Source organism: Papaver somniferum, chromosome 7, assembly GCF_003573695.1.
Source record: "Papaver somniferum cultivar HN1 chromosome 7, ASM357369v1, whole genome shotgun sequence".
Lineage (NCBI taxonomy): Eukaryota > Viridiplantae > Streptophyta > Magnoliopsida > Ranunculales > Papaveraceae > Papaver > Papaver somniferum.
The window spans coordinates 240,077,327-240,105,004 of NC_039364.1; the positions used below are offsets into that span (position 1 = coordinate 240,077,327).

At 35.7% G+C, this 27,678-nt stretch overlaps 1 protein-coding gene, 3 long non-coding RNA genes and 1 pseudogene across 7 annotated transcripts; 2 read left to right on the forward strand and 3 right to left on the reverse strand.

Moving 5' to 3' along the window:
• Positions 1-205: 205 nt before the first annotated feature.
• LOC113299970 lies at positions 206-3,790 on the reverse strand. Of its 4 annotated transcripts, XR_003335315.1 has the most exons (7): positions 3,077-3,790; positions 2,876-2,998; positions 2,268-2,406; positions 1,821-1,977; positions 1,133-1,225; positions 772-869; positions 206-663 (listed from the first exon to the last, which is right to left on the reverse strand). It is a non-coding gene; the product is annotated as an uncharacterized LOC113299970 (long non-coding RNA). The 4 variants fall into 4 exon arrangements; XR_003335314.1 differs by having other exon boundaries at positions 2,268-2,401; positions 2,876-3,790; XR_003335313.1 differs by having other exon boundaries at positions 2,876-3,790.
• A 1,199-nt stretch (positions 3,791-4,989) lies between these two features.
• On the forward strand, positions 4,990-7,444 carry LOC113299964 (AIG2-like protein D). Its single transcript, XM_026549094.1, has 5 exons — positions 4,990-5,196; positions 6,163-6,235; positions 6,465-6,557; positions 6,658-6,741; positions 7,232-7,444. Exons 1-5 carry the CDS (start codon positions 5,042-5,044, stop codon positions 7,358-7,360), a joined length of 534 nt encoding a protein of 177 aa, XP_026404879.1. The 5' UTR covers positions 4,990-5,041; the 3' UTR covers positions 7,361-7,444.
• Positions 7,445-7,621: 177 nt separating this feature from the next.
• LOC113299962 lies at positions 7,622-9,386 on the forward strand (annotated as a pseudogene).
• Positions 9,387-12,315: 2,929 nt separating this feature from the next.
• Positions 12,316-13,272, reverse strand: LOC113299972. The gene is made up of 4 exons (XR_003335318.1): positions 13,240-13,272; positions 12,901-13,023; positions 12,728-12,812; positions 12,316-12,474 (listed from the first exon to the last, which is right to left on the reverse strand). It is a non-coding gene; the product is annotated as an uncharacterized LOC113299972 (long non-coding RNA).
• A 50-nt stretch (positions 13,273-13,322) lies between these two features.
• On the reverse strand, positions 13,323-13,969 carry LOC113299971. The gene is made up of 3 exons (XR_003335317.1): positions 13,943-13,969; positions 13,669-13,793; positions 13,323-13,398 (listed from the first exon to the last, which is right to left on the reverse strand). It is a non-coding gene; the product is annotated as an uncharacterized LOC113299971 (long non-coding RNA).
• Between the last annotated feature and the right edge of the window lie 13,709 nt (positions 13,970-27,678).

The window sequence follows — 27,678 nt, forward strand, 5'->3', positions numbered from 1 at the left end:
TGAGGTGTAAGAGATACACGATACCAAAAATGTATAATGGCTCGGTGGTTATCATGTAATTAGATACACGACCCAAATTTAAATATGCAAGATAAAATTGAGGGGTAAGAGATGCACGATACCAAAAATGTATAATGGCTCGGTGGTTATCATGTAATTAGATACACGACCCAAATTTAAATATGCGTCTTACTTACACGTAATTAGATGATCTTCATTTATGGAATGTAGTAAAAAGATCCATTAAACATTTAATATTGGAGAAGAGCTAGAGATTGAACTGAATCATTAGAAGAATATATCAGGAGACTCAATTTATGGTAAGAAACAATATAATAGGTTCATTAGGTTGGAGCTCTTTGGCTTATACAATGGCCAATTACTCCCCAAGGAACCTATACAATCCAAATGGATCTTTTGAAAAGTTGTATTAGAGAAAATCACTTTAATTTTTCCCATTATTGGGAAGAAAACTCACACGGTGGTAGTAATGGAAACCAACAGCAGGAAGACAGTTGCGGTCTTCTTAATATGTCTAATGCAGATAAAATATTCAATCTCTTAGATAAATTTTCTGATCTATTTCTTCTTCGTCTAAATCCAAGCTCGTTCCCTTTTTCAATCCTTTAATGCATTTTCAACTAGAGATATTTGTTCCTTCCACTGCATCAGAATTTTGTGTGTCAATAGCAATGAATCCAGACTGCTAAATGTCAAGTCTAATTCACATTTCATGTACTTGTAGTTGTTGAATTATGGAAAAATGGATACCTGATCTACTTCATATCTGTGATCCTAACTGTTATCTTTTGAGACCATTCTTCTCCAGAAAAATTACTTGCAACCACCTATATGTACAAATGGTGCTTCTGTGGAGGGTACAAAAACCATTGTTTTAGTCAGGGACATTGAGATAATTATCTTATGTGTTTCCCATTTTTAGCCAGGGACATCGAGATAATAAACCTCTGTATATAAGAGGCAGTGTTTGTAATCCAAAAGATACCACAATTTAATCAAATCAGTGAGTCATATAAATCACCATGTTAATATGAACACAAAAAAGAATTTCCAGTATTAAAAATTCATTGATCATAAAAATAGTTCTGGAGATATAAGAACAGGGTGATACCTCGCAAATACTTAAATATGGCTAGGTGTTTCTCCATCCCTCAGATGCATATTATGTTCTCGGAAAGCTCTTCCAAATTTTCACTGGAAATCCCTGTAACATAAACCTCTATTGTTATTACAAAGTGGCACAGTGTATCTATATGATAAATACAGGTTGACTTGACAGAGGTACCATCAAAAATTAAACACCCAATATTTTGATGGAGTAGCCCCGCTGTATGGGATGATTACAAAGATGTTAAGAATTTCCAGTCTTAGAATCATTCTCCAACACTCTGTATTCTTTCTAAACCCTATATTAGGCACAAAAATAGCCATTTCCACATGGAGATTCATCTTTCTAAAGACCCAAAGAAAATAACAACAATATCATTGGCATACACATCGGATTCGATAGATTCCATTACTCTAACAAAATCTTCGAACCCATTATCCTAACATTTTCTGATCACAATCAAATGGAACCTATTACCATATCCCCAAAATTCAATACGTCTATCAATCTAGTTGGCTCATGCTACACTTAAAGCTCGTTTTTAAGAGAGTTTGATAAACAAAGTTTCCTTATATTGCTTTCATAACAATCTTTTTCCAGCAGATAGAGTTCTTCAGCTCAAATAAGAAAGTAAGCTATATGCAAGACATCATGGAGCTAATGAATCAAAAAATATTACCCATGACTGTACCTGGATACAAACGGTTCATGCTGATGTTCACTACTGTAAGGAGCGGCGCGCTGTGTATGCTTCTTGTAGTTGATTCGTTAGGTGCTCTTTCTAGTGGTCTAACGTGAGAGGGGTACTCTTTTTTACCATAAGTGAGTCTCTCTGTTCTTCATACACCCTAGATTGATATCCATTTTATGCAAATAAAAAAAAAAGCAACAACGACCATAAATTCAACAAATTAGAGAACAACCTAAACAAAAAAGGGAAAATTGCAGTAAATTATCATATGATTCAAGAATGAAAAAATAAAAATTTTATAGTAAAATAAAGCAAACGGTTAAAAAGCAACTTAAATTAAACCGGAATGAGATCAATTCTGAAGATTATCTTTGAAAAAATTGAAAATTCGTGTAAAGTAAAAATCTTGCATATTCTACCACGGGCAAATATAGAGAGCACACTTACCTTATTCATGGAGTCATTGTAGACATAGTGAGAACTGAGAGCATTCGACCCCATTTAATCAGGATCAATATATTCTCGTAGTTCTGCCATCTTTTCCCTATAGTCCACTATTAGCAGCAGCACTGGCAAGATATCTTGCCTTCCCAAAGAAGTTGCACAATAGAAGAAAAGATGAATACAACAAAATCCATTAAACAAAAAGTAAATATTTCATTAATTCGAATGGAATTCAGAATTTCTTGGACATACTTGTCATAACTCAATAGAATAAGTTATTCAACTGTAAATAAACATTAGTTCCTACAACAATTTACCGCCAAATCTATCTAAGTTAACATTACTAATACAACATTGAGTATTAGTTAGCTCTCGGTTTGAACCTAATACAACATTGAGTATTAGTAACCATACACTGAACAGAAAGGGATAATTTATAAATTAACAAAATAAACAAATAGCAAACCCACACAGGAAATTATAAGACCTCGACTCAATATTAACCATAACTTCATTTTTTTCAATATATAAGTGATATTTTGAGATTCTGACAACTCAAATAGACAAATACAATCTACAGAAACAAAATTCGGGTAAAAGCAAAAGAGTACCTATTTTGATACATCATTTTCACATAGTGTAGGTGTAGCCCTGGGAACAGATGTCTGTGAATCCCTCAAAGTCACCTCAGTATATTTTTCCGATTCCATCAGCCTCTGATTTGGCTTCGCGAACTGAGATGGTGACATCTTCTGCAATCAATCTCGCCTCCATAGAAAACACCATATTATCACAAATAAACTTACACTTACAGAACTGAATGTTGAAATCCCGGCTGACCCATGATTCCACTTAGTATTCATCATTGTATTTACTGATAAAAAAAAGTATTTATCATTGTTATCTTTCTGAATGAGGGAAAGAAAATAGGGAGCCAGAGGAGAAGACAAAGTATTTAGGGTTTAAGTTATGGTTGGGATATAATACTTATTTTGATTCTAATTTGCTTCCACGCAAAAGAGGATAGGTTTAGCCGTTTAGGCAGGAAAAAAAATGGCAGCAAAGTATTTGCAAGAAAAGCAAACCCTAATCAAAAATTATATAAAAAAATAAATAAATACAAAATTGAGATACAAATCACTTCGAGACTTGAAATTTGAGGATGATGAAACAGGCTTTCAACGAAGACACAAAGAAGGAAATCATCTGTATAACATGGCTGGAGAAAGCTTGTAGGATCCTCCAATCAATAACCACATAAAAAAAAACCAAGAATACGAAAGAAGATTCGCAGAGGGAGAAAGTGGAAGAGAAGATGGAAAGTTAGGGTTGTGGATTTTCGGCTGTATAGGGTTTAGGTTTAGCTGTTTTGTTCAGTAAAAGAGAAATCCTTTGAATCAGATCAAGTTTTTTCATGATTTTGCAGTGTTCTAGGGTCTGTTCGAAGGTTTTTCTTTCATGGTGTATCATCGTTAATGATGATTTGTTTTGTTGGGAAGAAAACTCAAGTTTGTTCCTAGCGTGTGTTTTTTTTTATTTGGTTTTCGGGATGATAAATATTGTATAAATTATTATTTTTTAGCGTTTATTTCCTTTGAGGAAAAGTGAAACGGAACAATTATATGAGTGAGTGATGGTCACCATTCAACGTGGAGCGTTTTTTCTCCTTTGAGGAAAAGTGAAACGAAATAATTATATGAATGGGTGATGGTCACCGTTCAACGTGGAGCCTTATGAGCTTAGGATTTTAAAGGAGTTAGATTAGACGTGGGCAATAATCCATGACTATGTGATTTTTTTCTTGGTATACGGCCTCTTTTATTTCTTAAAGCTTGCCCTCTATGGGATCCGAAACCATGATCCAAAAGAGAAACATTCCAAAATTCAACCATCTAAATCAGCAACAGTCCATTGCCAGTCTGCCACGCCCACGTAATGCAGTTGCTGACCTAGTTAGCAATTCGGGATTCGGCAAACGTACGGAACGGCAAACGTACGAGTATTATACGGTTTTGTAAAATCCAGATTCGGTCCAAAATTCGGTCAACGGGACGTGATTCGTTAGTAATTCGGAACGGCATACGTACGTGTATAATTCGATTTATAAATGTGAGTTCGGCTCTGAAAATTCGGTATCTATATATAACAAATAATTTGTATTTATAAGGTCATAGACCAATTTTTATGCATATGTGTGAGTTATTTAAAGAAAAAATAAATTTAATATGATGATATTAATAATATATACAACATTAGTTATCCAAGAGGACGTCGTATGGTGGTTTAGATGCTTGGTTAGTGAGTTTGAGATTTCTCTCACCTTCACCTTCAAATCTCTTCAGTCGTTTTTGTTTCATAAAAATTACAACACTTTTAATATTCGGTCGTGTATGCTCGGGAGGCAGTAAAGCCCAAAAAGTGGAGTCTTTAAAAAGTAAAAGCTAAAGAATTTATGGCGAATTAAGCGGACGTATCATTCGGGATACGTAAAATTCGTGAACGGTTCGCGAATAATCCGGGAATGCCACATAATACGCGACTTGGGTTCGGAGTTGCAAACGTACGTGAATAAGACGGTAAAATTCGTGATACGGAAAAATTCGCGAATGATTCGCGAATCATTCGCGAACTTACTAACTAGGGTTGCTGATCAACTACGAAAATGGGCCTGGATTATTTTATGTTTCCTAAGCCCAAGGAGTGTAGGGTCAAGAGTGAACTCCAGTGCCACCACTACTACACTTTGCTCCCATCTTCAAGGAGAGATACAGAGAGAGATGGCAACATCGGCATCATCACCATCTGTAATTTCTTCTAATCATCATCAAAATCTTCGTAGCGTATTTGTTTATGGAAGTTTGCTAGCAGATGATGTTGTGAAAGCTTTATTGAATCGTGTCCCTCAGAATTCTGCTGCCATCCTTGACAACTTGTAAGCTTCTCTCCCTGATTAAAATTTCATTTCCTTAATTTCGCATTAAAGTTTTTATTTCAATTTATATAGAATCTAATGATTAATTTATTTTAGAGGATTGAAATTCAGGTTTTGAATGAATTATAAGTTTCACAGGAATCATAAAATTATTTTGATTGGAAAAACTGAGATAGATAAAGATCAAGAATTATCTTATGACCCAAACTTAGTATTTGGGTACTGAAGTCCGGTGGTGGGTAAAACCCAAGTACCAAACTACAGATGACCCAAGCTTTTTATGTAGTTAAATTTTCTTGAAGAATAATGCATTTGGGAACTGAGGATGAAAGCAGTTTTTAGATTAATGGAAAAAAGACTACCATCATCACATTATTTATGATGACATAGTTTGGTACAGGGATTGGGGTTTACGGTTAAGGGTTTGTGCAAAAGGTTTGGATTGACCCATATAAGGTTCCCATTTTTGTGTGTTTTGGTTTTGGACTGTTGAGGTATTGAATCACCCGACTATTTCCTTGGCTGTTGCTCTCCGTTCCTGTTGGTTATGTTGTATCTTTAGTAATTGCCATAGAGCGGACCAGGGGTGGGCAGTTGACCTTATGACCTTTAAGTTGCAAGGTTGCGGGTTACCCATGTGAGATTCCAATTAAAAGAAGTGAATCATTGTTTGAACTTGGAGCTATGGCTGGATGACGGAATGTTCCAGAAAATGAACAGAATTACACAGTTCCATGTATTGTGGATATAATATTAATGTCTATGATTATATGATTGTGCTGAAACTGATACGGGATTAGTAGTTTCGGTCAGGGTAAGACAATTGCATATGTTGCGGGTAGCTATATGATAGATGAGAGGGTGATGGAACTTGCTGCTTCGCACAATCTAGCATTAGCAATATCTTTATCCATGTTTTTCTTTCCTTTTGTGACTACCTCAGTATTATTTTTAACGATGTTGCAGTAAAAGGTTCAGCATAAAAGGACGTGTTTATCCCGCAATTCGGCCAGTAGAGAACACAAAAGTCACTGGGAGGGTCTGTCTCGGATTCCATTCAATTTTCGATAGTTGAAATCGTAATTATAACACTTGTTGTATTCATTACTAGTTCAGCATTTCTTTCTAAATCTTATTTGTCTAGTTTCCACAGTTAATGGATATTGGAGATGTCATTCCTTTCTCCTTGAATGGAATTCTATGTGTTTTATTTGTAATACTGGATCATGTCATTAAGTTAATCTCTTGAGCGGTTTTTTGTACTGCAGGTTCTCTTGGATATCACAGATTCTGAGTTGGACATTTTAGATATATTTGAGGACGAAGAATATGAGAGAAGCACTGTTGATGTTTCTCTGATAGTAAGTTTTGCCCAACTATTTCTAATATTAAACTGAGCAATCGGCCTCATATCACTTTGCCTGTGTTACTAAAAAGGAAAAATGTCTCTGGTTATTGCAGGATACTTCAAAGAAGGTGCGATCCTACACTTACGTTTGGGTTAACAAAAATGACCCAAACTTGTATGGAGAATGGAATTTTGAGGTAACTTCTTGTTGGAATATGTCTGTTCACTCTATGCTTGCTAGGTAGGCCTTCCTTCATCTTCTATTTTAGACACTCAGATTAGGCGTCGTTGAGGAGACACGGGGGCATTGGTTGGTATACGAATAAGTTTTACCCAATGCTGCAACATCACAAGTCAAGGCACATAAAAATAAATTGCTGACATTTATTTGTTTCGAGAAACGGGTTGGGTCTCTATCTGTGTTGCGTACACTCTACCGGTTAACTGCGTTAATCTTACCATTATGATGATACCCCATCTAGGCCTAAATTATGACACAACAGCAGATCTACATCATCGTTTTTATTTGCTTCAATTCTACCGGTTAAATAGTAGTTTTCAAATTGCTAGATTTGGAAAGTTTAAAATCAAGTGATAGAGTAACAAAATAGAGTTGGGTTACAAATTCAATTGTATGTTCACATTGAATGATCACTTTTTGTCTCTTTTCCTTTGCTGCTAAATTAGGAATGGGAGCAATTACACAAGAATGGTTTTCTTAAGATGACATCCGGTTTCGTGGAGGAGTTGGAAGGTCCGGAATCAAAGCCAAGAGTCGCTACTTACGAATCTTTCTATCAGAATGCCAAGGACTAGAAACTTCATTTGTTGCCTTGATGTCAACTTTCAAACCATATATGACGTTTTCAAAACATTACTTTCAAGTTTTGTCTTTGGACTTTTTTCTTGTGTATTCATCCGTATAGCTACTGTGATGGGGAGGTAGTCCACACTAAGGACAAATAGACTAGTGTAGAAGACAAATGGTGAGTCGGACATTAAATACAATAGCATGTGGTGAGTCAGGCATTAAATAGAAAAGCATATTAAAGACTAAACACAACTTGCACGATCAATTTCTGCTTCTTACTCGGACATGAAATTCCTCTCTCATTTTTCCCTTCCTCAGAGTTTATGTTTCTTTGCCTTGATATTGTTCATGGTAGTGATCCTTAACGGAAGAAATAGATCCGAAACAAAGATTGGTTGCTCACCATCGTTAAAATTGCCTCTGGGGCCATGGAAATTGCCTATCATAGGAAATTTGCACCAGATACTAGTAGGCCAACCACATCAGTCCCTCCGGGATTTGGCCATGAAATATGGCCCTCTCATGCACCTACAACTTGGTGAAATTTCAGCAATTGTGGTTTCGTCTCCGGATATGGCTGAACAGATTATGAAAAAACATGACATTAATTTTGCTAGTCGAGGTGAACTTCTTGCTGCAGAGATTGTGACTTACGGATACATAGATGTTGGGTTTTCTCCATACGGTGATTACTGGAGGCAGCTGCGGAAGATTTTCTCTTTAGAGTTGTTGAGTACCAAACGTGTTCGTTCATTTCGGTCGCTGAGAGAAGAAGAGATGTTAAATGTCATTCGAAATATCTCGTCGATGGCTGGATCAGAGATTAATATCAGTGAAACGATTATCAACTTTGCAAATGATGTAGTTGTGAGAGCTACTTGCGGTCAGAAATGCAAAGATAAAGATGTATTGATATCATCACTCAAGGAAGTACTAAAATTGGCTGGTGGTTTCGATGTCGCCGACTTGTTCCCGTCTTTCACATTGCTTCATGCTATTTGTGGCATCAAACCTAAACTGGAGAGTCTACAAAAGAAGTTGGATAAAATAGTTGAAAGTATCATTGAAGAACATAGAGAGACTAGATCGTCTAAACTGATTAAGACTAGCAGTACTAGTACAGATGATCATCAGCTGGAGGGAGATCTCCTGGATGTACTTCTCCGTATTCAAGAAACCGGTGGCGGATTTGAATTTCCGATCGCGACAGACAACATTAAAGCAGTTTTCATGGTACGTCAAACTGGGGCAGTTAGGCTGTGTGGCGTTTTTTGAATTCCCCCTATCAAATTTATACTGCATGTATTTTACTTGGATTTTATATATTATGTAAATTTTTCGACTCCACAGGACATTTTCTCAGCAGGGACGGATACTTCGTCGAGTAGAGTACAGTAGAATGGGCGATGTCTGAGATGATAAGAAATGGAAGAATTATGAAGAAAGCACAAGCCGAAGTGAGAGCCATCCTCAACAAAAACAACAAAGAAGTAGACGAGAGCGCAATACAAGAACTAGTCTACTTAAAACAAGTTATCAAAGAAACCCTGCGACTTCACCCTCCCCTTCCACTCTTACTCCCACGGCAATCTAAGGAGAATTGTGTGATAAATGATTACGAGATTCCCATGAAAACTAAAACCATCGTCAATGCATGGGCAATAGGAAGAGATCGAGAATATTGGGGTGATGATGCAGAGAGCTTCGTGCCAGAAAGGTTTGATGATGGTTTGTGCTCAGTTGATTTTAAAGGAACTCATTTTGGATATATACCATTTGGAGCAGGGAGAAGGATGTGTCCGGGAGTGAGTTTTGGTATAGCAAATGTTGAGATTTTACTTGCTCAATTGATATACCACTTTGATTGGAAACTCCCTGATGGAGTAAAGCATCCAGGAGATCTTAACATGTCCGAGGCTTTGGGTGTTGCAGTAAGAAGAAAAAATGAGTTGTATTTGGTTCCCGTCCCATACAGTAATTTTTACTTATACTCCCTCCGTCCCTAATTAAACGACCTACTTGGTTTTAAGTTTTGTCCCATAAATAGATGATCTATTTTTGTTATTATAAGAAATATGTATAATACTATAATTTGATAATTATATTTTTAAAAAAGCGGACTAGGATGGTTGATAATGTCAAGGGGAACGTGGGAAACTAGACATTTCCCTTGACTTTTTCTATTAAAGTCATGCATACATTGATTTATGACATCCGGGTTGGAGAATGATTTTAGAGAAAATGGATGTGCATCCTAGGTGGATTTTGACATTTATCTCCACACACATATCATTGGAGAAGCTCTTAGAGGTTCACTTAGAGGATGTATTCCCATCCTAGTCACATTTTTGTTAATAAAATCATTAAAAACAAAAAAGGAAATAATTTTAACCAATTATATACCTACAAATCAGTAAAAAAATGATACAATATTTTATGGGTTGGAGATAAAAATTATTTTCTCCCAGTGTTTAGGATTTTATACCTAGAGGATGTCTTAAAATTGATGCCACATATAAAAGACCCACAAAGCTGTGCAAGAAAACCATTCTGGAGTGGGACCCATTGAAAAATGAGTTTCTTCACCCGAAATCATCTCCATATATTTATCTCTTAATTGAACAAGAGACTCCGAAAGGATTGGGGAAATTAGGCTCAGGCCCAACCCATGGATAACCCATAATATGAGGTCCTTAATTAAAAAAAGTTTAAATCTAGGCCCCGAGTTTTTAAAAGACCTTGATACCCTTATGCATATTGTCAAGCCCATAATTAAATAAAATTTAAATCTAGGCCCAAAATTATTAAATCTAGGCCCGAAATTATTAAAATACAGTGCGAAGGTGTAACCAGAAGTTACACATGCATATGGCATGTGTAACCAGAAGTTACACATCCTTATGATATGTGTAATGCAAAGTTACACTTGTATATATGCAAATAAATAGACATAAAAAAAAAACACAAAAAAAAAGTTATTACTTTAATATTCATTTACAATAATTTCTTAGCATGTGTAACTAGAAGTTACACACGCATCTGTTTAGTGTAATTGAGAGTTACATATGTGTCTATCTAGTGTAACTGAGAGTTACACATGCATCTGACTTGTGTATTCAGCGTCAACTCCAGTTCCAGCGAGACCATTACCACGTTTAAGCAATTAGCTTTTATGAAGTTATCTAAAACCTGAAATATAACAACAAACAATCAGTATTTATACGATTAAAATGAACAGTACATAAAACAATGTATATTTCAGTTTCACAAGCATCTGACTAGTGTAGCTAGCGGTTACACATGCATCTGAATTGTGTAACTGAGAGTTACACATGCATATAACATGTGTAACTAGGAGATACACATTCATCTGGCTAGTGTAGCTAGCAGTTACACATGCATATGACTAGTGTAACTAGGAGTTACACATACATATTGATATGTGTACCCAAAATCAGTATGTGTAAGTAAAAGTTACACATCTAAATAACATGTGTAACTTGCAGATACACATGCATCTGAATTATGTAACTAGGAGTTACACATGCATCTGACTTAGATATGTCAACATAAAATCAGCAAATCCATCTCTAAATGAATAACACTAGCAAAAACGAGAGGTGTCTATCAAGCAATTACCAGTCATAAAATAATACAGTTAACCTTTCATAAATATAACCACTATAACATATCCCATCAAATTAGCATGTGTAACTATAAGTTACATATGCATATCCCATCAAATTAGCATGTGTAACTATAAGTTACACATCTAATTTGCATGTGTAACTAGTAGATACACATTTATTTGGCTTGTGTACCTAGAAGTTACATATTTAATTAGCATGTGTAACTACTAGTTACACATCCATAGTCTGCCAATGCTAGTTAAACGTGCAAATTGTCATGCATATGGCTTGTGTGATGTGCAGTTAAACAGATGTATGAGTTAAGTGAAACCATTCCAGACCTATATCCATATACTACCTTTCAAGAAAAAGAAGTAGCTAGTCGTAAGTAATCAAGAAGGCTTACTTGATAACGGTGTTCACTTTATCTGTCTGGATGTTGTACATCTTCTTGAAAGCATCCTTGTTTCTTCTTCTTGTTGTCTTCAATCTTCTTCATTGCGGACTCGGTGGTGAGTGGGTATTTCAGGATCTGGTAATGGTCCAGCTTGTTCCTTGGTAGTGCACTAATATATTGGTACTTGGGATTCCTTGCCTTCTGCAATGTCTTTGGCCTGTGAAATATGACTGATGTGCAGATATTCTTAGCCTTCTTCTTAATGGTTGATGCTCCAGCTTTGACAGCCTTGGAAGCTTTGTTAGCCAGCACCTTGGGGTCAGCCTTCTTAGTAACTACATGACAAGCAAATGATATCAGTACCATAGCAGCTAGAACACTTCTCATACAAATGAACAAAACAGGACATCCAAAAATCAAAAACCAATGGACACAGAATAGTCAAATCTATCTCATAACTGAATAAACTAGAGCAAGTATACAAAACTTAATAGTTCACCCTTACAGAGTTACAGACTCTACAAAAAGAAGGTAAAATAAAAAAATGTTACAGTTAGATAGAAGTTTCATATTAGGTTACATATGCATATACCATCAAATTAACATGTGTAACTATAAGTCACACATCTAATTTGCATGTGTAACTAGTAGATACACATTCATTTAGCTTGTGTACCTAGAAGTTACACATTTGATTATATGTGTAACTACTAGTTACACATATATAGTCTGCCAATGCTAGTTAAATGTGCAAACTGTCATGCATATGGCTTGTCTAATGTGCAGTTAAACAGATGTAATGTGCAGACCTATATCCATATACTACCTTTTGATATACATTCATTCAACAGAAAGCACAATAACAAAAAGGCGAGACAAAGCAACATAAACAAATTAATAGTCCACAGTTCTTGGTAGAAAAACATGCCTGCCTTGTTAACACCAGGTCCAAGAAGACGGGGAATTTGCTTGATAACAGCTTCTGAGGCTAGAAAGCATGAAACTTCTTTGCAAGCTTCTTGACCAAGTTCTTGTTCTTGTTAAGCTTCTTAAGACCTTCAACATCCATGTACTCAAGACCGATCTTCTGAGACTGTAATCATAAATAACAAAGTAAGATTTTACAAGAGGCAAAAACAATTTGGTCAACTCACCAGTGTGGCCTTGGTAACTTGAGAATTCAAGAACTCAAGCAAATAATTAAAAAAATAACAACATGAAGATGTAGCCATCATAGCGAGCCATAAGCTTATTAAGACAGAGCAAGGGATTTGATATAAACACTCTGATTTGAATTCTTTTTCAGTACACATAACATTTGATATAACTTTCACCATGTTGCTAACCTCTATAAACGCATTGGCAATCATTCCTGCATCTAAACAGTCGAACACATAAATAGAGGGTGTCTTCAGCTAGGAATCCAAGTCGCTAATAAAACGAAGCCATTCAATTAGAAGCCATTCAATTTATTATGATTAACAACCAAATAAAACGAAGGAAGGCATGATGGACTTACAAGTATATTATGACTCTTGAGGCTGAAGAGAAAAAAAAGCTCATAATGAACACTCCCATATAGAGCTTCTCCAAATTCCTTTTCGTCAAGTAGTTTTCTGTTGTACCTCAAAACAGAGATTACCTGATAAGTGATAAATAATACTGATATTTATGGTTTTTGCCAAATCAATGAAATTTCACTACCAAATAACCAATTTTAAGAACAAATTGTGACCAAAAAAATAGCTCACAAAGGCTAAACTTTGCAAGTATTAACAGAATACAATTTGTGATTCAGATGGCCACTCCATCCTCGATAAAAAAAATGCAGGCCTGGAAGAGAAAGTAAGCACCTGACCTTTATTTAATCGAACACCTTTCTTGGCTAGGCAATCGGCCAGCACAAACCATGGCAGTTTCCTTGTAATGAAAGCTTTAATAGCATTGTAGAATCTGACGAAATAAGAAAATTCATTATTCCATGCTCTACAGCCCTTTCAATGGATTCAATAGCATTCTGCAATGTGATTACCACCAGATTCAGCATTGATAAAATCCCCAATGACAATTTCAACTGAATTTGATCGAAATCAATGAGGTTGGTGAATCTAGTGGGAGAAACTATTAGATAGAGCCCAATTGGACCATCAGAATCTTAAGAGAGAACGTTTTAATTCGTACCTAGCAAATTTACTAAGCATTTATCTAAACAGACTGATATGAAATCAACATGAACGGAGGAGCGGCAGAATAATAATTGGATTTGAGATGGATGAGGATATGATACCTTGATGGATTTGAACACTTAGCTTGACCAGATTGGTACTGTAATGTACCCTCCAGCATCGACTCTGCCATAACCACCCTCTTCTCCATCAGATCAATCTATCTCATAGTCTACTTGTATTTCCCCTGCATATATACATCTGGTCTATCAGGATGTATAAAATGCGCAGGCATCAAAGATACACATCTAATTACATGCCAAGACCAGATGCACATCCAAGAACGACTGTAATACAAGTATCATGTAAATAATTGAAAAGAAAGTAAAGACTTACCTTTAATTGAGTTGGTTGCATTTAAAATTTTGACTGAGGTTTCTAAAAAGATGTAACTTAAGAACATATCCGGGAACAGCCAAGGAAAGTTCTCTGCGTTAGTTATCAAGAATCAGAGGTTGAAAACCATATTATCTTGTTGCAATAGCAGGAAAGCTATGAAAATAAATTAATAACAGATAAATTCTAAATAGGTCCAAATCCGAAAGTAGTTCCCGTTCAAAAACATCAGATGGGTGATGTAGATTTAGATTCACTAATTACGAATCTGAAATCAATTTTAAAATCGGATCAAACGATTAATAGATCAGTTGAATCACAACGATAAACCCTAAAACTTGGTGATGAAATGTTTTCGAAATGATTCGTAGGTATTAGTTCAAAATGATGAGAATCGTAACAAGGTTACAAATCGATTATGATTGTGAATGATCAGATAAGAAATTCAAAGTGAAATCAAAAGTTTTTAGGTTTCTCAGGACCTTACAAAAAAAACCTGTAAATTCTTTATTAAACGGATAAATTAAAACTCGCGATCGAATTAAAAAAGTGAAAAATAATAGAGGGTGTCTTCTGTTTTATTTGGTTGTTAGTCATAATATACTTGTAAGTCCATCTGAACTCTAATCTTGATTTCGTCGAGAAAATTTAGTTGAAATCATAAGCAATTACAAACTAGGGTTGATTACAAACCCTAAAAATGTTTCGTAAACAAAAATCGAAACTAAACAGTTCAAATCAAAGAAAATGATACAAGGATTATAGATCGAAGCAACAATTCTAAAATTAGATCAAAATTCGAAGTAAAATCGAACTTATTAGGTATTTAAAGTTGTCACTGAACTTTCCAGAACTTGATTTTGGTAAAAAATATAATGAGAATTTAACAGGATTGCAAATATAGATGAGAAACTTATCTTTTTCTTTCGACATGATGATGAATCCTCAAGTTTTCTTCGAGCTTCATCAAGTGAATCTCCATTCATCGTTATTTGCAGAGCAGTGGAGAGAGCAGTGGAGAGAGAAAAGAAATTAGAAAATGAAACCGAAAATGAAACCTATGCCTAGTTTTATTGCATTTATATACTAAAGGGTATTCTTGGTATTATAAAAGTTATTTTAAATAAAACTTTTATTAACAGGCCCGGAATTCTAAAGTTTTGGGCCTAGAAATATCAAAATGTAGAAAAATGGAGCTGACAGTGTATGATCCATTTAATGGGGCTTCTCTATATTGAACCCATATAGTAGGGGGTTCTAGTATTTTTCACGAAAGGATTTGAAGTGCCCATGTGTTATTCCTCATGTAATAGGGGAACGATAGACATCCAAACGGGTTGAATCCCGTGTTGTCCCGCCTCACAGCCAGGGACAACCCACGGTATAAAAATCATTTCCGCACGTAATAGTCTGTTGGGCACGTAGTGACGATGCACCAAGATTTACAGTAATTTATGTATGTCTTCCAAAGTATTTTTGTTTATGTCCTTATACAGAGCAACTTTTTGCTCCAAATTATCGGTAAGATTGGTTCGAGAACTGAGTGTTTCTCATTTTAATTTGAAGTGCCAAGTCTTTTGTGCTTCCTCACATAATATATTCAGTTGGGTACATACTGAGAATGCACGTACCAACACTTTTAGTTTGTGCTACAGTGAGATACCCTTTTTCTCATCAAGATTTACTGGGATAATATCATCATCCTTTTTGATCATATTTGGAAAAATGTTCTTGAACCCTCTTACAGCTTCAGTGAGAATGAGATTCATCCTTTAGACCCTGACGGTTAGATAAAACCTTTTCAGAATTGTCCGTCTATATTCATCGTGGCGGATTTCTTTTGGATATATTCCTGATATTTTTGCTCAGTAACCTGATTTGGTGTTTCATACTTTGAAATCTTAGACTCCATACTTTCAATATGTCTGAATAAGATGTCAAGACCCAGTAGAGAGTGAGTCTCAAGATATCTGGCAAGTTGGGATCCTGGATTTAGTTCCTTAAAAAAATTCTTTTAAGATAATCGATTTCAAATTTGTGAGTTATTTAACGATTGCGTAAGTCTTTCACACTCTGAAATTTTTTTGTTTACTTTCTTACATATAACCTTTTGTTCCAAATAATCGGTAAGATTAATTTGTGAACTAAGTGTTTGTCGTTTTATCCCACAAATTATGACTTGATGTTGAACAACAAGTTCTAAGAAATCCTCCAGACAGTTGATAGTTTTTCCTGGTTCCGAAAATAGCTCAACCTTGTTAAGGAAAATATGCAAGCTAGCATCACTTGTTAAAATAGTGCAGGATTTTATGGCAACATTATCTGATTTAGATAACGTAGAAGATACTGAAGTGTCTCTATATGCATTACTTTGAACAGTTTCTAAAATTGATTCTGAGAGCATTTCTTATGGGTAGTCCCTAAATTGAGACTAACTCGCCCATATGAAAGACCACTCGCTCATATGAACGAGTGGAGCCACTATGGGAGAAAAAAAAAGAGCACTACACGGGAGATTATCTCCCGTGAGAATTTTTTTTTTAAAAAATAAAACGGGGGACAGTCTCCTGTAAAGGAGAAAAAAAAAACGGAAGACCGTCTCCCGTTTGGTAATAAACATAGAAAACATCCAGGAGACGGGTTTTCCTTCCCTTTCTCTAAATTTCGTCTTTTTTTTCCCTCCATCACTCTTTTCTATCACTCTCTTCAATCTTCATCTATCATCCTCAAACAATGGAAGTTCTTGCGAAATCAAATGTAACACACTGATTAACAAAAACAGGTAAATCTAAATAACCCAAAAACTCGTTTTTCTATATCAGATTCATCATATAATTGAGTTTTTGGTAAAAGTTACCCTAACTTTTTTTTTCAAACTTTTTGAAGGTTTTGAGCGAATTCCTCAATTTAAAGGTATATTAATGGACCTAGCCTTGTGTTTCATAATTTGAATGTGATTGATTTATGACTGTTAGTTTTATTTTGATAGATAATTCATGACACTTGTTTTAGGGTTCATATAGAAAACAATGGATTATACTAGTGTGTCTTCTAAAAATGAAGAAAATCATGTAAGCAATACTCTTAACATGGGAGTATTACCAAGACAAAAATGTTTTACCAAGATGCAAGAAGCGTGTTGGAAGATGTTGAGCGTGCATTCGGGGTTTTACAAGCAAAATGGCATATAGTGAGAGGTCCAGTTGAATATTGGGATGAAGAAGACTTAAAATTCATAATATTGGCTTGTGTGATATTGCATAACATGATAATTTAAAATGAGAGGCGAGATGGAGCATGGAGAACCTTTGGAGATGAAGACTATAGGGTTTACCGTGACATTGTACCTCGCGAAGCCGTTAACTATCACGAGTTAAAACATAAACCCTTGTATAATGATCTTCGACTAAGATTGACCAATCATGTTTGGGAGATGTTTGGCAATGAACAAGCGGAGGAAGCGCAAGGTAATTAAAGTTAGTTTCTTTTGGTTGTTTGGACATAGTATTTATTTTGGTTAATTCGGATGACATTGAAACTTAGATACTTTTGTTATTTAGAAATACTTGTTATCTTAAATTTGTTCCATCAATATTGAGTCCTACTGACTCATTACATTGCATAGTGTTCATGATAACAATCTTTTAGTTGAAAGGAAATTACAACTAGGAAAACAATCATAAGGAAATTATAACTAGGAAAACATAAACCATATTACCCATTACTCATCGTCGCTACTATCTTGATCCATCAAGTTCCTTTTCTATAGTATCTTGTTTTGTTTACGTTCAAGCCAAACTTGACTGGCATTAGATAACTTAGAAATATCCGCCATCATGATTCTTTCTACACGTGCCTTTTTCTTTTCTTTGATTCGACTCAAATTCTCCTCTTTTAGTTGTTCTTCTTGCTCTTTCAAATAACTTAACATTCTCTCATTGGTTTCACTAAAATTGGATTCAATGGAATCACTTGAAGTACCACATTGATATTTTGCTTGTTTAAGAGCTTGAAGAGCTTTCTTCCCGGGTCCCCTTTTCTTTTTTGCTTGAGCGTCACTCGTATTACAATCGACTCCCGTCTCTTCCTCCTTGACACCGTCGACACCATGGACACCCTCGACACCTAAATCATCAACAACTTGGACCACATGTGTTGGGGGTAGCGGGGGTATATCGACATATTTGGTGTAATCATAACCGGGTTCACTATTGTATACCTCGTAGCACTCATCAAGGATGAAGGGTCTCCCATGTATCTTGTGGAAATCACACCGACCAAGTATCAACTACAATGTAAACTTATCGTATCAGTATTCATTTACAAACATAATGAGCAATACGTATGAAACAAAAATACTTACCGTGTGCTCGGTTCCGTAACCACTTACTCGTCCTGATCGAAATAGTTTTCCAAGAAAGGCGACAAATAGCTTAATGTCTTTATTTATAGCATATATTCGGTTTTCTAAACTAGTTTTGTCTCTATCATTTGGGTTACCTTTCGTTTTCTCGATAAATAATGGAATAATTCGATCCGAATATTTGGTTTTTCCTTGACCAACACCAACACTACCATCACCCGTTATTGTTATATGTGCTTCGCAAAGAGCTACATCTTCATCCATAGTAAACTTAATTTGTTGCTTCCTACGAGCTTTTTGAGTTTTTTGGCTTGAAGTAGTCGGTGTTGGTGAAGAAGACATGGATGGAGAGTGTTGAATCGAAAGGAAGAAGAAAACTTCGAAACAAAAATGGAGTAGAATGAAGTTGAGTTGGAGTTGGAGTGGAATGAAGAGAAAAGAGTTGGGAGGTGTTGGTTTTATAGGCTGAAATGTAGCCGTTGGGGAAAAAAATTCAAATATAAAACAGGCGATCCTCTCCCGTTTGTTTCTTAAAAAACAACTAAACGGGGGACGGTCCAATGTAAAGGGGGGGGGGGGGGGGGGGGGGGGGGGGACAGACGGGTGACTGTCCCCCGTCATAGCGCAAATTATTTTATAAACGGGAGATAGTCTCCCGTTTTGTGTTTTTTTTCTTGACGGGGGATGGTCCCCCATATAGTGATACACTCCCAACCACTCGTTCATCTGAACGAGTGTATGGAAGGAATTGGGGGAAAATTGGGTCGAAGACTACCCATTGAAGACCCTAATTTGCTCAAACTGGTAGTGCACTGTTTCAAATGAAAGAGTGACGCTACCCATAGAAAAATCTCTGAGCATGATATTTGGGACCAGAGTTTTGGACATACCCTTCCTTTATCATAGATTCTACGATCGTTCTCATTCAAGAATTTCTCAGAGATATCTTTTGTACTTGACCTAGGTTTAGATGGATTATTTAGTTATTTACTAATTTCCAATTCAGAGAGAGTATTCTCAATTTGTGGTTCGTTAACTGAGTTTTTTGTTGGTCTTTATTTACCTTTATTCTGGATCGTTGTCTTATAGGTTTGATCGCAACAAAAATAAATTATTAGATTTTATCGTGTTCGCCCGTTTTAATACCAATTGAAATGACGAGGGTATTGAGTACACCATTTTTTTCCGTATCAACCTATACAGACACGCCTTGTGTAATTCTACCAAAATAATAATGTCCAAAGAATTACTTCAACAAGGTGTTACGTGGTATATAGTATAAGTTCAAGACCGATCCAACTATGGGATCATACCAAGTTTGATTAGCGTACTATAGTGTACTTATTTTAATTTAATTATAACAATTATAATATAAAAAGAAAGTAAAACACATTGATACACAAGATTTTTTTAATGACAAAAGTTGCTTGGCAGCAAAACCTTGGGACGTAGTCAGTTTGAATAATACTCTCAGAATTAAGTTGTTAAACGAATTGACTGCCACAACTTCGTATAGTCGACACCAAGTAAGCCACTCCTAGTTATTCATTTCCTTCAGTATCCATACGCCTACAACCAATCTGGTATGCGCACGTGAATCTCAAAATAGAGTCCACTATCTTGAGTCGCTTTACCTGCTGTGACTTCTGCTCTCAACTCCTTTGGATGGTAATCCAAAACAACAAAGAACTAAATATGTTTTATAACCAACTCACTTATCAATATTCCAAATCCAAAGAAAAGATATAAAACTGATTACTACAAAATGGCAGTACCTAATATCATCCGTAACTATACGTTGTCAATAGGCCATGTTAACATGTATTCTGCCACCGTTGAAATGAATCTATATGGCCTTAAAGTACACATTATCCACGTTTGAAGAATTATTATGTGTCCATAAGAAATTTATCGCCATGATTTTACTGATTATATGTGTCCCGAAGGTATACAATAGCCACGTTATGAATGGGTTATGTGTCCTTAGAAAGTGTATTTCCACGGTAATAAAAGTCTAACCTAGATGTAATTCATGAATTGGCCATGATAAAAATAAAATAAAATTACGTGTCTAATTGATAACAAAGGCTAGGGGTAAAATAAAATTTATGTGGTGTTAAGGTAAACTCTAATCACGCTCAAATCAAACTGTGTGTCTGTAAGGATCTTATGGCCATGGTGATAAGAAAAATGCTTAACTACAAAAAATATAGTGATGGGTATCATACAGACACGAGTATAGGGATTTCTCCATGGTAACTCACATGTAATAGCCACGCAAAGTTTATGTAGCCGTAAGGGTATCCAGTTGTCACATCACCTGATGCCACGGTTTCAGAGTGAAAATGTTCCATGGCTAAAGGCCTATGGACTCGGTGATCAAGTGTGTCATATGTGACTTTTTGTACTAGTGTGGGATTGTTCACAGATAGTGATATGTATATTATTAAAGTCATGAAGGTCTGATTTCTTCCTGGTTCTCTGTCAAGAATTTTAAGAGTTTCATTATGCATAGGGTTGTAGTACATTTTTTGCATGATATTGTAATTTAGTCTTGCTATATCCATTTGACTGTTAATAAACCTTACTATCTGATGTGATGTGATAACACTGTTTTCGCTGATTTTTTGGAAAGTAATTTCACATCTTGCTTTCCAAATGTGTCAAGTTATCAATCCACAAAATTATGGCCATCCAAGGATGCATTTTCCTCTGTTATCTTCTATGAACTAAGAATTTAGCCACTCATGAAAATCACTATCTCTTTGTAGTTCATGTCATAATTTGAGCATCTTAGTACCCGAGTTATAAAGTTGCACTTGAGTAAGATATGGGTTAAGGAATCCTCCCCAGAGTTACAAAGTTTGCATTTGGTGTCTATGTTAGAAGTATTGCATCCATTCTTAATCCTGTTGGAAGGATCTAATGAGATGCTTTCCGTAGAAATTACTAGCAACGAGCTTAAAAGTTTATACTAACAAACAAAAGTATATTCTAAATGTCTGATAGAACATTTTGTGGAGATTCTGAAATGCTCCATAGAGAAGCTACCACTCAAATATTTAGGAATGCCAATGGGAGCAACCTGTCTATAAGCATTTGGGACATTATTATAGAGAAATTTAATAAGAAGTTAGCCCCATGTTTAAGGAAATTCTTGAACAAAGAAGGAAGGTTGGTATTTGTTAGAGCATTGCTCGGTCGAACTCGCATGCATTGCTATCTCAAGCATGTTTGTCAATGTTAGTGATCAAAACTATAAGTCTTGATTTCTAGCCTACATAGCTAAAGGTCTCGGACTAGGATAGAAAGTGTAGTTGAGCTCAAGACTCCATGACAATCATCATACAAGACGAAGGAGTACTCAAGAAACTGGTGGATCTTCATCGACTAAAAGGTATGTGGAGACTTGAACTTATCTGTTACTCAAAAGTCTATCTATTCTATCTCCTACTCTTGAGACAAAAGTCGTGCTGATGTATAGACTTTCATTATACACATTTCCTATTTTGAGCTGAGTTTAATTCACCTATCTATTTCTCGAAATATGTGTTGGTAAGCTTTCTCTTTAGCCAAATTCATCTGTACCTAGTGACGAATGTCATGTTATGTTTCAATCACTTTGAAATTTTCTCTGACGAAAAATGGTCTGTGAATAACGGCTATATAACGTCCTCTGAGAATGTTTCAATGATTGAAATGAGAGTTTAGATTACATAACCATTGGTAGGATATAAGCATTGTTGTGGAAACACATATATGTATAAGTCCTTATTCCTTGAACCAAAGTTTGCGAACTTTGTTGATCAAGAGAAACGGAATGTGGGTTGAGCCAAGTCCGCGAACTGGCGGAAGTTCTCGACCCGAGAATTTCTGCTGGAGTTTGTGAACTCCTTCAGTGAGCTTAAGTCCGCGAACCCAGTCCGCGAACTTGAGCAGGTTATATCTAAAATCGGTTATTCTTGAACTCATGTTTATATAAACTAAGGAATGCTTTTGCAAACCATGGCTATAAAGTTCATGAACCGATTCGAGTAAATCAAACCGTTTTTGCTTCGATTGTGTCTTGTGTAGTTACATAAGATCTAAGCAACTGAACAACTCTCTAACTAGTTCATTTGAGTCATTTGAACTAGTTATGGTGAAGAAAAATATGGTGGATATGAAAGTGATCATATGGCTAACCATTTGGTTAACTATTGTTGAACCAACAAATGTTAATGTTTGGCAACGGTTCGTAAACCCAAAATTGGACATTTCATTTGTGTGTAACAAACTAATTTTTCGATCCAACGGTTGAGAAATATTAGCTTGAATCTAATCAGGTTTTCATCTAACGGTGAATATTGAATGCTTTTTTACCAAGAAAATGTTGATTGCAAACCCTGATTTGAAAGACTATATAAAGGATAACTCTAGCAACTGGGAAACCTAATCCCGATACCTTACGTGTGATACTAGTTTCATAGCTAGAGTTGATTCTCCTTTAACCTTTGTTTTTTTTTTCTTCTAAAACCAGGTTAACGACTTAAAGACTTCATTGGGATTGTGAAGCCAGATCGACACTACTTTTCTTGTAGTTGTGTGATCTGATCTTGCATCTTCAATTGTCACGAGTACGATTGTAATAATTGGCTCGAGATTTATATCTCCGATAGGCAAGATAGAAAAGTAATCACAAACACTTCGTCTCATCGTTTGTGATTCCACAATATCTTTTTTCGCTGCGTCGATTAGGATTATTGTGAGGTAATTGATAATACTAGGTTGTTCTTCGGGAATATAAGTCCGGTTTATCAATTGGTTCTTGTTCACCTTGATTTATCAAAAGATGGAATAAAACTCATAGGTATATTCGTGGGAGACGGATTTATCTATCACCGTAGACTTTTCTGTGTGATACAAATTTGTTTATTAAAGTCTTCGATTTTGGGTCGTAGCAACTCTTAGTTGTGGGTGAGATCAGCTAAGGGAATCAAGTACGTAGCATCCTGCTAGGATTAGAGGCGTAGAATCATAATTGTACCTTGGATCAGTGTGAGATTGATTGGGGTTCAACTAAAGTCCAGACCGAAGTTAGTTAGGAGTAGGCTAGTGTATATAGCGGCTTAATACAGTGTATGTTCAATCTGGACTAGGTCCCGGGGTTTTTCGGCATTTGCGGTTTCCTCGTTGCCAAAATTCTGGTGATTGTGTAATTTTTTTTCCGCATTATATTTTGTTATATAATTGAAATATCACAGGTTGTGCGTTGTTCAATCAATTAGAATATCCGACCTTTTGGTTGTTGATTTAAATTGATTGACACTTGGATATTGGTCTTTGGTACCATCCAAGTTATCTCTCTAGTATTTGATAAAGACTCGCAGATTTCTATTTGCTTGAGTATATATCAAATCGAGAGATTGAGATATAAACTCTTTGATATAATGTTTTATCTAGATTGAGTCTGACTGTCTAGTTGATTCTCTAGAGAGTACATTGGAGTTTGTCCATACAGATTGCTAAGAGAAATATTGGGTGTGGTTGTTGTACCCCCGCTTTTTCAATTGGTATCAGAGCAGGCAAATACGTTTAAGACCTTACAAGTCTGTGTTTGTAGCGATCTGACTCTATGGACAGAGGTACCATCTTTATTAACGTACCACTAGTCTTCGATGTCTCTAATTACTTATGGTGGAAAATTGCTATGCGAGCTTTTCTTCAAGCGCGTGATTTTCAATCATGGGTATATGTTGTTAATGGCTATGTTCCTCCCGTCGTGGCAGTTGGAGATGTAAACGTTCCCACACCTATTGGTGAATACAGACCTGCTGAGATACTTGTTGCAAAGCAAAATTCCGACGGTTTGAATGCTATCATACATGCCATTACCCCAAATCTTCAGCACCACGTGACTAATTGCACTAAGTCGTAAGAAGCTTGGGATATCTTGGAAACCGTATTCGAAGGTAACTCCAATGAAAAGGAAGCTAGGCTTCAAAACCTTAATTCCGATTGGGAAACCTTCGTATGGCAGATGAAGAAACATTTGATGAGTTTAATCACAAAGTGTCTGACATTGTTAATGCATCTTTTGCATTGGGCAAGACTATTCCAGAAAAGGAAATTGTGATGAGAATTATCAGATCGCTTCCATCTAGATGCGATTCTAAGAAACATGCCATCGTTGAGGGAAATAACCTTAATAATCTCTCCATAAATACGCTGGTTGGGAAGCTTAAGATATTTGATCACGAACATTCATCCAAAACTAAGGATGTTGCGTTCAAAGCACAAAAGGACACTAAATTACTTGATAAGAGTAAAAAATTGTATACCTCTGAAGATGATCATTCTGAGACAGATTCATCAGATGAAGATCTTGACAAGTCAGTCTCGATGATCACAAGACAGTTTAGGGATCTTCTGTTGAAGAGAAGTAAACGGTTCTCCAGAGATAAGCCTAAAGCATCAGTTAAACCTCATAATCGTATTCCTCCTAAAAATAGGGAAACAGATGAAACTGATGATGAAGTTATGCCTCAGTGCTTTAAGTGTAAAGGATTTTGTCATTTTGCAAACGAGTGCGCAAATCGTAGAAAATACATTGGGAACAAAGGTCTTACTGCAACTCTTGATGAAATGTCTGACGGCTATGATTCTAATGAAGACGAGAAACCAACTGTTGCACTTCTTGGTGAAAATATTGATTTTGATAACTGTAGCAATACATCAATCTCAATATTCTTTCAGAATATAATCCAACTAATCTGGAAGAAAAAATTGACCCATTTCTTGGAAACTCTGTTTGTAATGTTTCAGGTTCCACCATGCGTCTAGTTGCATGCCCATCTCAGAAGCCTGATTTTTATCCTAGTTTGACGTGTTCGTATTGTTCTCTAAAGGGTCATGAACTTTCAAGGTGTTACAAGTACAAACACCATTTGAGGCACGTCAACAAACTTCAACGAAGAGCAAATCATTTAGCAAGGAAGCTTAAACTTGTTAGAAGACCACTGAGGTATGTAGAATCTTATCTTCGTCTAAGAAGTTATTTTCCAAGGATAAACCAAGACCATTAGAGAAGAAAGTATGGTCGAGTCGGTTTGATAGACAGAAGTCTGAGGATTCCTCTCAAGAGGAAAATGGTGGACAAATAGTTGTTCACCGGAACGCAACTTGATTGTGTTGATTTGGAAATCTTGTCTCATGTGCCTGATCAAAAGAGACAATGATTTTGTACCTCTCAGGCTTTAGGAAAAGTTTTATTTCTTCTTTTCTTAGTTTTTGTTCTTCCTGTCTATCAACAAAGGAGGGTTATTATCGAAAATTCCACTCTTTATAGGGTTGTGAGTTGGACGTGTGCGAACCTGTTTAAAGGTTTCGAAACCCTACACTCCTTTTTCCTTCCTCAAAACCTCTTTTTATCTCAAGACTACTTGTTGAGTTCAATTTGTGATTTCCTCTCACAAACCCATACGTTATGGATACTCCAAGCATGAGGTCTTCTGATGGAAAATATTTTAATATGATTGTTAAGCCATCAATCATGAAGGAAAAATAAAAATCTCCGTTATCTCCTACCTTGAAAAGAAAAAGAAGGAATGTGAGGAAGCCTAGAGCCGTTCCCTCAAACTCTTAGAAGTTTTCTGGTGTTCTTGAAGAGTTGAAGGAGATGTGAATGGAGATTCAACAAATAAAGGCTTTTGTGTATAAGACTCATGAGATTCAGAAGGCCCTGGTTCGACAACATCAGACGAGAAGGTTTATTTATATAAACTCCTACCTTAATGAACCTTATGTCCCAATGGATGTTGACGACAAGGAGGTCGGAGACGATAAAGAATTCCTGAAAGGTCTTATTGCCTAGTAAATCTTCTATTTTCTTGTTTTTATTAGAAGAATAACTAGAGTTTGGAATATCCATTATTGTGATGTCCAACGTTTTCATCTTCATGTTTTTAGATTTATTGGTTTAAATTCTAAATTTGTTTGGAAGATGATTTTTGCAGTATTTATCTTTATGATTTTATATATTGCAATAGTGTTATGGAATGTGTGTGCTTACGTCCATGAACTTGACCGTCCCATACCTTGTCAAAAGTAAAGTCTTTCGAACGTCGATATTCATATGTTGATAAAAGAATGAATGGACTTTTGACAAATACAAAAGTTAAGCCTATATTGTCAATTTTTGATGGAAGATAGGTTAAAATCTTTTGTTTGCAAGGATTATGTCTGTTAAATGTCGTTATGTGAATAGTTATGGAAAATAGAATGAATCCTTGTGTATTTCGCAGTAATTGATCTTCCCCGAACCATATTTTATGTATTACTATGATGCTCCATAAAGTGTCTTATGTTGAGCGTTGAACGACCAAGTTGATTATTTTCATGATTATCTATGTTGTTGTTCCGTAAGGTACTTTATGTCGAGCATATTCAACTAAGTTAATCATCTTGTTTAGTTATTTAGTTGTTGCTCCATAAGTTTTCTTATGTCGAGCACGACCAATTAAATTGATTACTTTTGTGATTAGTTTGGTTGTGTATTTCGATTAGATTAATTATGGGTTCTCTTGTGATTAATCTAATTGTATATTTTGAGTCTCCATAAGTTCACTTATGTTGAGCATTTGTCGATTAAATTAATCATGGGTTTTCTTGTGGTTAGTTGAATTGAATATTTTGGATTCAAATTCATACTTGTATGTGATTTGCTATGTCCAAAGAAATCCTTCCTTTCCTTCGAAATTAAGGTCGCTCTTGTTGTTCTCTCGGGAATGACATTTTATGGGGGAGAGTTCTTTTGAACTTGTGCTTAATTGCCAAATCTTTGTGGGGGAGTGCGGCTATGGAATATTATAGGGGTTATCTTGTATCTTTATAAACTCCTTGATGAATGCATTTAGCTTCGGCTTTATGATTGCATCTAAATAAGATGATCTACTTTTGATTTCTTTTGGTCAAGAAATGTCTCTTTCGGTAATTTCATTAGGATCCCGTTCTTGTACCTTTGCCAATTTTATTGACAAAAGGGGGGAGAATTAATATGTAGGTCACACTACAAATACATATGGTTTTCGGATCATTATGTAGGGGGAGTGGTTTCCATGTGAGATGGAGTATTGACTAAGGGGGAGTGATGCATATCACCATAGTATTGTTATTGAAGTTGTGATACAATTGAACTTTGACGTTGTGTAATGATACTATGACATTGTATAACAATGATTGAGAACTATTGTTTTCTTGTTGTTATAGCTACGGATTTTCAACAACGATGATGCTAAACTTACAACCTTTGGGATCATTGGAGTACTTGGAAGTGACGAAGATTTCGAGTAATGTTGAAGATTAGGCATTGGAATAGGAGCTACAAAAGTTAACT